We start from the raw sequence: 14,488 nt of genomic DNA, 5'->3' as shown, positions 1-14,488 counted from the left end.
CTCCCCTTATCTTTCAGACAGTAAGATAAGACCAGCCTAAGTGACAAGTGGCATGGGTTGATGGACCACACTAGCTGCCACTTTCCTGTCACCTGAGAACAGGAAACCGTGACTAAAATTCTCACACGGGTTAATCTTATTCTACTAATGGTTCGGACTGCTGATGGTTGTGTAATGACATGGGAGTAATGTGCTTGACCATTCCTGTCCCTCCCTTTATGATCCATCTCTGATGGCTGATTCCAGCAAGTCAAACAGGTGCACCAAACATGTTCTTATCAGTAAAACTGTTTTTCTCTTGAATCATCTCAAACTAATTTCTTGAACATGACATTAAGTTGACCGTACACAAATGGACTCCACACTCACCCGCACCTTGTTGAATGTATGGCATGAAGAGCAAAGGTAGCTCGGAAGGCAAAAAGAGATCCACCACCATAATGAAAAAGCGTACCTAATGAAGTGTTTAGTGGATGTGTAGCTTACCCTTGGTTACAATCTTTCAGTTTTCTATTTACGCTCCATCCTCCTCCTCATCTATCTCAAATCTCTCTTTGATCATTGCTCTCTAATGTCCGTCTGTCAGTCTCTCACAGCCAGCTTTACCCAGCATTCCCAGCCTTACTCTCCACTTTTCTTCTTCTTCTCAGTAATCTCCCTCTCGTCTCTCCCTGTCTCGATCTTTCACGTCTTATCTTTCACTGTTTCACAGTTGACTAAACACTTTTTCTTCACCTTCATCTGTTTTTCCTCTCCATCCCTAATCTCTCCTCTTTTATCTCAATCTCTCACTGTTTTACACTTGGCTACAATTTTCCTACCCTTATTTTCTTTTTTCTCTCTCTCTAATCTCTCAAACCTTATCTCCATCTTTCTTATGTTCACAGTGGAAACTTCTGCTCTTACTAAGGAGATTGCTTTGCAGTTAAGCAATTATTGAGTATACAGTTCCAGGTACAGCACAATGGCAGAATCCCATCAAACCTCGCTGCCTAAAAACTGTGGAGTCTACATCGCTGCCATGAAAACACACAGACAAGTGGCATGAAATTAAATGAAAATCTTGGATGCACAGCACACTGCTTGGCAGTGATGTCATCGGAAAAAGCTGTCAAAAAAAAGCACAGCATTGTTAGGAGGTAAGAAAACCAGTCATACCTAGCATAATATAAATAAACAACAACTCCCTCTTTTATAAAAGAATTCTGTTCATTATAACTAAATGGTGCTACTGGTACACTTCAGAAATAATAAATAAAATGCACTACCCACAGTATTTTTACATGAGTTAGTAAATCTATTCACTTAACTCCTTGGAATAAGTAAATGTGTGCACAGAGAACTCATTACGAGCAAAGCAAAGACAGCTGATGGGGCTGCCATTCTCATGCACCTGGTCTGTTAAAGCTTAGGTGTACAGCCCACCTGGCAGTAAAGCTTAACTTAGCATCAAATGTTAACTGACCAGCATTCAGACTACTAATGAAATACGTTAGCACAAAAGCCCTAACCGTTGTTTCCATTACAGGCAGAAGTAAGCCGTGCAAGCATGTGTGTGTTTGCGACTAGGGGATAAGACAAGAATGCAAACAGCAGGTGTCCAGGGAATTAATATCCCATTCAACAAAGACATGCACACACAGGCAGAGACAGCCCCCACCACATCTCACTCTAGACCACTGAGAAGTGAACTTTGCAGTCTGGCTGCCTTAGAGTGACACACGGGGTTGACTTTACGGTGACAAATGCATAGTGTGTGTGAGGTGGAGGTGGCAGCAGGACTGATTTGCCTTCAGGACAATATTATTGGTTGGCTACACCATTGGCAAGAGAGAGAACTTTTAGAAAGGAATGTTAAACGATAAATATCAGGTGACTTCAAATATACTAATAAATGAAAAACACGCCACTGTGGTAAAAGATTATCAGAGTTCAGTGTTGAGCTTAAATGTTTTGACATGTCTGCTTGTTGGCTAATTAGCTGTGCTTCTTTTTCTCACCTTGACCCTGTATCTCTGTCTGTCTGGTTTTTGTTTTCTTGAACTCTGTCCTCTTTTTCCCCTCTATCAGGGACAATAGGGAATAAAGATAAAGCACTGAAGTTTCCTCTCTCTGTTTTATCAGTCTCGGACACTGTGACATTTCCTCTTTCCCCTTTTTTCCTCTCCCTTCATTCTTTCACTCACTTTCATCCTTTGTTGACCTCTATCCCACACCTCATTTCCAAATGCATTCACTTCCTGTGCTAATCTCATGTTATTTTCCAAAAGCTCTTGTGCCGCTTCACTTTCTCATTCCTCCATTTTTACTCTCCGTCCTTCTCACTCATAGATAGATGTGCTCAATTTCATTCTCTAAATCTACCACTTACACAAGGAATCCTAATTGCTCTCTTCCTTTTCCTCTAAGCTCTGTGCTCGCCAGGTGTCATGCTGCTTTGAAATTGGCTCTGGTATAGCTGAAATCCATCCACTGCAAATGTTTAGATATTACATTTGGCCAATGCAAACTAAGGCAGCTTTAAGTGCTCTCTTCTGCTCTCACTTTTAAGGAGCACATCTATGTAGCAAGTGAAACGTACACCAAATAAAGGGGGAAGATTAATTGGCCTATGCAGACTTTACTAGCAGCCTTTGTGGAACTGTGAAAACAGTAGTGAAAAATAAATTCAGTGGTAGCATATGAGGAAAAACTTTAGATGTCATAAATACATTTAGACCAAAAAGAAGGTATAATCTTTGCGTATAATAGGAAACTGGATCAACACACAGACTGGTGCATGTGCCAGTAGGGAGAAGCATGGGCAAATTAAACACATCAAATACAGTCAAGAGTATATCATTAACAAGAATGAGAAAGAGACTTAGCCCAACAGTAATCAAGAGAGTAACAGGGATCATGGTAAATGTATTTGTGTATATAAATACATATACATATATATATATATATATATATATACATATATATATATATATATATATATATAGAGCGCTTTACTAGTCCCTAAGGTCCCCAAAGCGCTTTACACATCCACACATCCACACATTCACACACTGGTGATGGCAGCTACATTGTAGCCACAGCCGCCCTGGGGCGCACTGACAGAGGCGAGGCTGCCGGACACTGGCGCCACCGGGCCCTCTGACCACCACCAGTAGGCCACAGGTGAAGTGTCTTGCCCAAGGACACAACGACCGAGACTGTCGGAGCCGGGGCTCGAACCGGCAACCTTCCAATTACAAGATGAACTGCCAACTCCTGAGCCACGATCGCCCCATATCATGTAATATCTTAGATAATAAAGGAAAAAAATCAACTATCATGCAGCAGCTAATTGGAGCACCTACAAATAATAGTCCAGGTCGTCAATATGCTTGGTAAAATGATAGATGCTTATGTGCTGTTTAACTGTTTCATTTATGCAGTGTGCTCACTATGACGAATTATCTTTGTTACATGCACAAGATTGAGTCAGTAACACAATTGAGAGATGTAGCCATGGAAAGCTTTCAAAAGGAAAACCTGATCAACACCAGCCTACACTTGGAGTCTGTATATTACCTACAACAGTTTGCAAAAAACTCAGTTTTGGAAATCTTGGGGAGTTTGTGGAACATTTGGTCTCCTGTGCAACCCTTTACTGCTGTTTTGAATCTTTGTCATAGTGATGATAATAGGCAATAAACTGTCTCCTGTTACAAAGCTGCTCTCTGGGATATACAGCAATCATCACTCAAGAGTTTTCTGGGCAGTCACATATTCTTTATTCTCATATACACACAATTAAAAAGAAAAAAAAGTAAGTAATGAGTGCAAACGCAAGCTACAGTACCTTTGAGAGCGCTGAGATCAGGTTCTTTTTAAATTACACAAGGCAGGTTATTTAAAGGCTGTGCTTTCAGGAAAACAGAGAAATAAAAAGATTCAATATGTCAGCATTAGCGTTGTTTCATATCTGTCAGCAAAAGTGCTGAAGCCTAATTTATCTGTTTAAAAACGCTGAAAATTAAAAAAAATTAAAAGAAAAATTACAGAGCAGGCTAATTAGTATTTCATTCCTTTACTTTCTAAAATTCTGGCTCTGCTTTTTTTTAACTTATGATCAAGTGCCTGTACTGTACATCTGTAAGTGTATCTCATTGGTTCGCTCCATTTGTCCCAAGTACAAATGGAGCGAACCATTTGTACTTGGGACAAGTACAAAATGGTTCGCTCATGATGAATGATTAAGGCATTCCATCTGCCTTAATCATTCATCTCTATATATATTTCACATCTTTTCTATGTGTCTCTTTGTTAAATCTGTAACTACAGTCGTTGCATCAAGTGTTTGTTGTTCGGTTGTCCAAGAAATCAAAGGTTTGTCTGCTACAATAGGTTTCCTGCAGCTAGAGCAAGACATCACTATAGCCCCTTTTCCATTAGAACCTACTCGGATCGAGTCGACACGGTTCGCCAAGGTTTTCAGGGTTTTCCATTAGGTCATAGTACCTGGTACTTTTTTAGTACCTGCTCGCTTAGGGTTCCAAACGATCCGAGCAGGTACTAAAATGTGACGTCATCTGACTGCATTCCACCGATTGGCTGGTCAGTGGCGTCACTCGATGATTCATGAGCGCATCTCATTCACGAAAATTAAAACCGCCATTTTTAAAAACCAGGGAACGAGGGAAATGGCTACAAAAACAAAGCCATGTTCCCTGATGAAAAGCCAGAGACCGAGCAGCAGGTAGATTCTTTCTTCCACATCCACCTTTCTTGTTGGGTATTAATTCGGATGCGTTGTGATGAGGACAATCACAAATGTAAGTCGAGTCGTGGCCATCCGTGACGAGTCGATCTGAGTAGGTACTAATGGAAAAGGGGCTTATTAGACTCTGCTGGCTGTGTATACTTCTCAGAGGTATGGGGAAATTTTGCTAGCAGTTTTAAGTTATGCCTGCTAACCCATATTTGGGTAATCCTTCTCTGTACAAATAAATACGCTTGTTTTAGAGCTGTCCAATCTGCTGGATTCTAGGAATGCCAAGTGAAACTAAATAATGAAAGACGAGCACCAGAAAAGAGAACAAAGGTACAAACAAGGGCAGAGAGACCGGAGATAAAAGTCAGTTAAATATTTCCTTTACTGAAGGACACTCGCTTTCACTCCATAAAGGGGAATCCTGTCTGAATGATGCAAAATACATCTCCCTCCTATCTAATCTGTGCTTTCAATTTTGGGTTTTTCTTTTTTAACACTGCTTCATTCTGATTTAGCTTTATTGGATTTGTTTTCCCCCTTAAAGTCATCTTCATCTCTTACACCACATTTCTCTCCTATTTATGTCTCAGTCCTTTAAATTGTTTGTTATGCAGCTTTCACATTTAATACCCCAGACTGATTAGATTTTGTTGAAATCTGAGAGAGTAATGCATCTCCTTGTGTGTTCCATCATCAGTTGGTTTGTTTTCTGTCAGTCCCAATTTATTTCCCCTTCCTTCATAGTCTATATTCTATCTTAATACTGATCCACCTCGAGAAATTTCATAGTTTGGTGTCGCTGTTAACCACACAGGCTTGACCACATTAGGGAGACGCCTGAAAGCATCCCTTTCTTTTAGAGTCACAAGCCAAAGGGGCTGTAAACCAGCCCTGTATTTGGTTAGCTCTTTTCTTTGCAAGAGTTTATAGGGTTGCATTGCTTTTGTCTCGATTTACTACTGCTGTACTGTAAGTGAATGGGCTGGGGTGCGGGTGGAGGGGTAATTTGGCTGCGGAGAGGCCACTTGACAAGAACAAGCCCTGCTGCTTCCTCAATGGGGCCCAGGTCAGAAAAAAATGAGAATGAGTGAACAAGAGGATAAGAAAATGAGATTAGGGTGAATGAGAGATTGAAAGAGGACATGAATGACAGAGACAGAGACACAGAAGCACTGATGCATGCATGCACAGTGCAGTGACCTGTTTCTCCATAAGCTTCCAGACTCCATAAATAGTCTATTTGAGCAGTGGCCTGCAAACTGAACACTGTGGTGGAAGTCACTCTATTACTCTGCCACATACCCACAAATAACCACATAAAAATGTATATACACAGGTGTAGTGAAGGAGTACAAACAGAAACTCACACTGAGAAAATAAAGTCCGTGCAGAAGGGAAATAATATGTTGCTTTGGTGACAGTGGCCTAACAAAACAGTGGCATAGCTTGTTAACATCAAACAACTCCAAGCTCACTGCATAGACACACACACACACACACACAAATCTATACTAGTGTTATAGTATGACACACACTCTGAAGTCCTCCAAGTTGAGGACTTCTCATTCAGCAGAAAGTCACAGAAGGTCATTCGTGACTCTGGGTTGTTTCTATGTGACACAAATTCTCTCTCATTATATGTCAAAGTTTCCATCTAACCAGTTTCATGTTATTTCTGGTGAATGCATGAGAGTGAACTGTGTGAGCTTGTGCCTGCCTAATGATGAGTGTGCACTGTATGTGTGGGACTGCACTTTTTATGTGCTTCATGAATATGCATTTCATTTAAATTATGTACCTTTTCATGCCTGCGTGTTCTCTTGCACTAAGTTTTTGAGGACCCGTTTTGGGACCTTAACATTTCGGCTGCTTCTTACTGCATCAAATAGCTGTTTGAAGATTAAAAGAAAATCACATGTAGCCTATTTTTTCAGTCGCCATCAAATCAGGATTCTTCTGTAATCGTACCAGAAGTTAATTACTGAGGTCACCTAAGACATTAGTACCGCGAAAAGAAGAAGAAAATACAAGCTGTCAATTAATCACACAGGTGTTAAAGCAACCCCCAGGTTAACAAAACTTGCTTTCAAGTGGAAATGAAAGCAAACTGTGAAATAAACACCCACGGTGTTCACATCCATCACAGTTAACAGACCTTTTCTGGTCCAGCTTGGTTAAGAAGGATTTTCAGACATGTTCTCTTCCGTTTTATACTCCAAATGAAATGTGTTAGTTATTGATGGCTTGTCCGGGGGTAGGTAATTAATTTCCCCAAAGGGTCACATGAGAAACTGGGACTGTTTCAACAAGTGGAACTCAAGTCTGCTTAATATTAATTTTATCTCTTTATAAGCTTCTTGGCTCTGTCCTTCATATCAGTACCAGTTTCTCACGTGAAAGAAAATGGACTGACCACCCCTGAGTCATTATAGAAGCTTTTTTATGCTCCCAGGAAACAATGTTCATCCGTCTCAGCTTTGGCATAATTTGATACAATATGTAATGTGCTGAGAATAGACCAAAAAAAAAGAAAAACCAACGCACATTTCAACAATAAGGCTTTAGGATTAACTTTGTGTTCAAAACTGGATTTTCTAGTATTGATGATTAGGTTAGAGTAAGAGCCTACTGTATATAGTAAGAGCCCTCACAAGTGCAGTACACTCCGGTACGTGCACCTCCATGTGTTTAGTTTGTTCGTTACATTTGAATATGTCTGTATGTTTTAATGTAGCATCCGGCTTGATCCATTTCCCAGAAGGGCAGTGCCCACTATCAACGCCAGCTGGCTCCCTCTTTGACAAGCTTAAAGTAATTATATAGAAAGGTCATGTGCCCGCATGCTGGAGAAACTTGAGGAAAAGAATATCACCCACTGACCTAGAAATGGAGCCTAAATGTTGGTTAGCCTCACTTGTGCCATTTGGCATACCATAACTGAATCAAACATAGTTAGAAGGGCACAAAGTGATTACCACAAGATGGCCATGGATGATAGGCGTGACATTAAGAGGCTGTTGGAAAAGAGCAAGCTCACTGTGGTTTTTACTTCTGAGTTTAGCTCTGTCTGCTATTGCAATAACACTCGGCTGCTCTTCAGACAAATTACATCATCATCATACCCACGATAACAGTAAAGAACGGTCTCCACTTAACGATGGCTTTTGTTCAACAGTTACCAAAGGCTGTGTTCATTCATATGCAGAAATATTGCACAAACATCATAATTAGTTTCCTGGTTCCCATAAAACAAAGCAGTACAACTAAAGATTCATGGAACACATCAAAACTGTTGGAACACATTTTGAACTTAACATTATCAGACTCTTTGGGTGGGGCTAGCAGCTGTATACAAAACACTGTTATTTGCAATGATGTCAGATAAATATTCAAGACAGAGCCAAAAGTAGCTGGGAAGTCTACACCACAGTACTTTAGTCATTGCAGATTGATCCAATCAAATTATTCCAAATTTAGGGAACTAGAACTATGTCAGCACAAATTAGCTGGTCTGCTCCATGCGCAGGATAGAACCAAAGTATTCAGAGATCTCGCACACACACACAAAATTCCAGCCCCACCATGAAATGCCATTTCATAGCCGAGGGTGTGGTGGTTAGAGCGCCCACTGGCCAATCAACACTAAGCTTTGATAAGAGCCAGAAGCAGCGGCTAAAGTGTGTGTGTCCACACAAACACACGCAGCAGCAGCAGCAGCAGCAGGGATCCTACTGTTATGCGCTCTGTGGTACAGTAGGCTGGCACGTTGGGGGGAAATGGGGGTTGTGAGATGCTGCTGGCAAACTGATGGTGTGTGTGAGTGCGTGCGTCGGAGGGGGAGGTGGAGGTCAGAAAAAAAGTGGTAGAACTGAGGAGTGAAGCAAAGGAAAAGTAGAGAAGAAAAGAAGTTGGGCAGAAAGAGCGAGAGATGTAGGAGAAAAAACAACGGTGGGATAAAGATAAAAAGCTTGGAGGGGAAGGGAAATTAAAGAGCAGAAGGGGAGAAAGAACTAGCTGAGAAGAGAGAAAGCACAGAAGGTGTTGCCTGTACAAATCTTGCCAAAATTTACTGGTGGTGTTAGCGAGGGAACAGAAAACTAGACTGTTAAACTCAAATTTAGTTTGTGCAAAGCTGGCTGAGGAAACTTGCTGCCAGTCAACTACAAACACAGTGCATGTATGAGGATGCAATCATGCACACATGCACATTGTGACAAAATTAAAACATGCAAAGCTTGCACAAACACATGCAGAAAAAAAAAAAAACTGCAGCTCGAGCGATTGGAAGCTCCCTTTGGAGTTTACGGCATTTGATTCTCCCACATTTTCACAGCAGTTGAGGCAACAGTTTGGAATTTGAATCTCAGGGGAAAAAAGTGTTTGTGCTTTTTTGTATGTGTGTCTATGCAGACCCTGTAGGGCAGGTGTGAACCGAACCCGAGAGAGAAAAGCCGTTCTTATGTTTCAATTCACTTTACCCAACCTCGTTAAGCCTGTTAAGCTACCCCCAAAAACCCTCCACTCAAATTAGATGCAAATGAGGCCTCAAGTGGCTTTCCAAGTAGAACATTACGGAATTGACTGGCCCGAGGTAATCTTTGAGGCTGGCAGCATGTGAGTGTGTCTGTTAAGTGAACAGTTGGGGCCACCACAGTTTTTCTCTCGTTAACCTTTCCAAATGTTTACAATAGTGAGGAAGACCGGGCTTTTAAAGAGATTGATTCTGTGGTTATGACAGGTGGACTGCGGCGCTTGCTTACTCGTTTTCACATGTAGCAGAAAGAAACTAGATTCAAACTTTCGCACTGTGTGTAATAAAAAGGCTAAGTGGGGGCATATTGTGAAAGCTACATGAGTGTTACAGTGCTTTCATGCTTTACAGTGCATCTTGACTGATTCTCTTCACTCCAGGCATCCACCGTTTCTCAGGAAATTTACCACTGTGAAATGTTGCAGTGTTATATAATGTGACAGTATATCATGAAATCCTCTTAACTCCATGTGTCACGTACTTCTGCTTTACTCTGCTGTGAATTTCTACATTTGGTTTCATAAAACTTCAAGCAATCGTTCTAAATTACTCTGATTCGATATATGTGTCTATAGAGGGTGCGGCAATGTAGAAGTTGAAAAACATTTTCCCGGAAAGATAAGGTGAAAGCCTCGCCTTAACTAAATGCTACATGTTTTGCGCCCTTGATGCATGTTCTAGTGTTGTGAGGTAACAGATACACATTATATTTTCTAATATTTCAGCGAGAGAGAGACAAGAAAACTTTTAAATCAGAAAAAAGATGGAGGATTTCAGTGCTACAATATTTAAAGCAATGTTGAAACCATGGGCGTAATTTCCAGGGGGGTTATGTTATCTTTACTCATTTCAGTTATTACCAGCAAAATAGTCGCACGTTTAAATTTGGACGTTGGAAATTTACCCAGATTTATTTATTTATTTAGACAGAGATCTTGAACTATATTCTACACCAGCGGTCCCCAACGGACCGGTTTATGCTCGACAATATTTTCACGGACCGGCCTTTAAGGTGTCGCGGATAAATACAACAAAATAAAACTAGTACCGGTACCGAAAAAAAGAAGATTTATTCATAACACACGTGAAAAGACCCAGGAAAACCGAGTTAACGATAAAAACGATAACAAAATAACGCTGAAAACCGATAAAAACCCTGAAAACTATACATTTCACACCTGAGCCTCAACTTTCGCGGCCCGGTACCAAACGACTCACGGACCGGTACCGGTCCGAGGCCCGGGGGTTGGGGACCGCTGTTCTACTCTAGGATGATGTGAATTGATTTAAATGTATATGGTCCATTTCATTTTAAAATGATCAGTTAAACTCTTTTAAGCATGAACAATTCATAAAGTTCTTTTTTTTAACCCAAATCATAAGGACTTTTATCCCTAATTGTGACTTTTCACTTCACTTCAAGTTTATTGCCAGTTTTTGCCACCATGAAAAAGTCTGTTATACCATAATGTCAAGCCACAATGACGAGTGTGTTAGTATACCATAGAAAAAGCCCGGAAAGTCTTGAAATATGGACGAAAAAATAAAAACTTATAGTCTTAAAGAATCTCTGCCAATGGAAATCATCACCTTACGCTTTTGCAATCTGTAAATGTGTCAGTGGTGAAGTGTGGAAGTATTCGATTATAGTTGAGAAACTTTTTGAAATTTACAACTTTTACTTAGAAGTTAACAACTTTTTTGTTACAAGAATCTGTTGTCCACATGAACTTTATCACAACTGTCAAAATCAAATCCCTGCTTAGGGCAATGATGCTCATCTCTCTTAAAACAAAGTGTCTGTTGTAACCTTTAGGACTAGAATCTCATCCATTTTAATGTTTCCCAACCCAGACTCCCTAAAATATATCTGCAGAGGGAGAACGAGATGAAGGTAGAAAAAGAGGGAGGAAAAGAGCAACTCTTGGCCAAAGTCACATCTGAAACACTGACCTGGATAAATCAGAGAAACATAAACACAGAGTTTCTGGACTGAAAAGGGAGGGAGGGGGCGCTGCTACCCCAAATATTCCACCCTGGGGACCCCAGGGAGACGCAGAAGACCCCGTTATCCCACCTCCCCATCACAACCTGCTCTAATTATTTATTTTTCTTGGGTCTAAATGTCTTCGGGGGATTACTGTGCAAAAGCCAACAGGTCCTAGGAGGTCACAACAGCCCTGTTGAATAGCAGAGGTATGGGGGTTCATTGTTAACACTCATACATACACACACAAGAAAAGCAATCACACCAGCCAGTGCAAACACGCAGGCACACAAACATGAAACAGCTCAGCCAAGCAAAAATCCACACACACATGCTAATCACATGTTCATATCCACCAGTACCCCCCACATCCACACACACACACTCACACATATTCACAAACATGACCCCCCACTTTCCTCAGCAGCCTACTGATTGTGTTTGTTGTCTCAGGTTAGGTCTGTTGTTGATCCCCTGCAGGGCTTTTGGCTGCTCTGTTGTCATGCATAATCACTTCCATACCTTAACAGCAAAGGTGTGTGTTTGTGAGTGCATGTGTGTGGCTGCGCTGATGTATACGTGTCAAGATCAGGCTGGAGGTGGCAGCAGCGCCTGTCAGTGTTCTGTCCCTGCCTAAGGAATGAATATGATTTTAAACTGTCACCCAGGCTAAGAATAAATAAAGAAAGAACCAGTAGTTCTTGAAGTGAAAAACACTGAGGATCTAGTTCAGTTTTACTCATATTCTACAAAACTTTAGAAAGTCTTACCCAGGCATGTGAAAGAATACAATTTAAAGTGATTTAAGGCGACTTTCTCACATTCTTTTGACCTGTTTAAAATTTCAAAAGCTTTCTCTAAAAACATAGTTGGTGACTGTTTTCTTAACCACCTCTGTTCATTGGGGGTCGCAGGTGATTTTAGGGCACTTTTGTGTGTGCAATATATTAAGCTAGAATAAAATAGCAGTATTTTAAACTAAAGGCATTGCAGCTTTTCACAGTAAGACGTACCCTTTGAGTAATATGCTGACAGGATTTTTGATAGCAGTAGTTTCCTTACGATTTTTAAAAGCCACATAAAGCCAGTCATCGTCTAAAAAAAAAAAAGCTTTATCCACTTTTATATAAAAGTTATGTCCCAACTTTATATAGCCTGAGTAGTAATCATGGCAACAACGATAAAAAAGTACCAGAAATAGAGTTTTACATACAGGACGGGGGGTTTATAAGATAATATAAAAACATGAATTTAATAAACTAAATGGGATGAATTTAATAAACTAAATGGGATGTTGATGCACATGGATGCTATTACAGTAGCCTGCTGTATGAAATAAGTACCGTTATGTGCAAGTGATGAAAGTTTAACAATGCACGACTAAGTTTTCGAGATGTTTTTTAAAAATGTATTTGCTTAGGCTGCTGCCCCCGCGACCCGGCCCCGGATAAAGCGGATGAAGATGGATGGATGGTATTCAAAATATTTTGCTCGGAAAAATCTGCGAAAACGTGCAGTTTTCCTACAGAGCATGTTAAGTTTAAAATGCACTATCCACAATTCAGGAGCATGGGAGTAATGCAAAGGGAGAAAAGGTGAATAATAAGGTCAGAGTGCCCTCTATGATGAACTTTGGTTAAATTGATGCAATTACAGATAAGTTGAAAAAAAACAACTGCTCTTACAGGCGCTCGGCATTCCTCGGTATTCCTTTGGGCACAGTCTTCAAACCCAGACCCTGGCAGTCCACATGAGATCCGGAGCAGCTACACTTGTGTGGGCATCCATTCACCGATGTAGCGCACACCAGCAGAGCGAAAGCTAGAGCCCAAACCCGGCAGAGCGCGGCGCGCTTCCCCGGTGTGGTCGGAGGCATTATAGCAATCCACCGAAATTACTTCCAACAGACGTTAATTGAAAATCCGCGGGGGGTGAAGGAGACACAGTGGAAGTGCGGATCCTGTGTAAGTTGAAGACAGGACGTTTTTTCTGTGGCAGAATTTTGGAAAAAAGAAAGAAAAACGCAAGCCGAAATCAAATTAAGTTCGCTGTTGCACGAATTCAGAAAACTTCTCTCCAGAGACTCGGTAACTACGAGTCTACTTAAAACATCCCTTTGCCAGTGACGAAGAAGACAATAACAACGTAGATATGACACGCTAGACAAAAACTTTAAATATCTATTCGTGCGTCACTCAGCTCAATGCGTAAAAGTTTCCCCAAATGTTCTCCATTCCCAAACTCTCCGAGAACTTATGAGCCTAGCTTCTAAACCTTCCAAGGTGAGAATATTCAGCTGGGGTGTAACCTCCTTCCAAGGAACATCCCTCCGCTGCCAGGGAGTAAAAAGTGAGAGTAGTAAAGGAGTTATAATCACACACATACAAAAAAAAAAGTTGAAAGCGCAGTGGCGCAACACAGACTGATTCGCCTGGCGATTGTGAGAGCGAGAGAGGCAAACAGATTTGTATTTAGGTTCCCCCCAAAATCCTCCTTCCCTCTCCCTCCCTCCCTCTCTCTCTCTTTCTGTTGATGTCAGGAGAGTCGGAGAGCTCTACAAACTTTGATTCGTCCTTTATCTTCCCCAAGTCTGTAAACCAAACTCGAGTAAAACTCTATCCACGGAAGCAGCGTACTCATTTGAGCTGGTTTCTCAGCAGCTCTTCTTTTATTTTTTTAGCCCATTTATCAACGTAATGAACTTGCTATCATGTTTTGGTTTTGAGGCGCGTCTTTTTTCAGCCATATTTATCATGCATCATCCTGCGGGAGTCTGTGTTGTGTGTCAACTTCATTGATAGATGCTTTAACAAGTAGCATATGACAAAAATGCTGGATGACAGCTCAGTCATAGTTGATTACATTTAATTAAGCTGAACTTATCTGTTATGGTGTTAGAAAATCCACACAGTGTACAATGACTGTGGGGTGAAACGAGGCTTGTTGCGACAGGTGATACATATATACATATATGATCAGCTCAATATAAATAAGTATGGATTTAAGGTGAGTTAAACTTATATTCTTAGTGGCCACAGGCAAAAGTTAAAGCTCTTGCTAATAGTCCAACTACTCTTCATCACTACACAGACTTGCACACAGCTCTTGGTGCAGATAGCAGGACTAAGGCTAAAAGAGTTTTCAGAGCAGATAAAGTATGAAGACTTGCAGAGTGTTGCAGTAGTGCTGCTGCCCTCTATTGGTAGAAGGAAATAAAGGTGGATTA

The 14,488-nt window shown here is 40.9% G+C and overlaps 1 protein-coding gene across 1 annotated transcript in view; it reads right to left on the bottom strand.

Moving 5' to 3' along the window:
- slit3 (slit homolog 3 (Drosophila)) overlaps positions 1 to 13,736 on the bottom strand; it is a 240,093-nt gene extending 226,357 nt beyond the window's left edge. Inside the window, exon 1 of the mRNA XM_086260441.1 lies at positions 12,948 to 13,736. Within this exon, the coding sequence (XP_086116567.1) occupies positions 12,948 to 13,138 (191 nt within the window). The 5' untranslated portion in view covers positions 13,139 to 13,736. The remainder of the gene's footprint in view (positions 1 to 12,947) is intronic.
- Between the last annotated feature and the right edge of the window lie 752 nt (positions 13,737 to 14,488).

Source organism: Aulonocara sp. 'chitande type north' Nkhata Bay, linkage group LG2 (assembly GCF_057382095.1).
Source record: "Aulonocara sp. 'chitande type north' Nkhata Bay isolate Kocher_YH1m ecotype deep benthic linkage group LG2, A_spYH_male_GT1.1, whole genome shotgun sequence".
Classification (NCBI taxonomy): Eukaryota; Metazoa; Chordata; class Actinopteri; order Cichliformes; family Cichlidae; genus Aulonocara; species Aulonocara sp. 'chitande type north' Nkhata Bay.
This window is presented reverse-complemented; position numbering and strand designations above follow the sequence as displayed.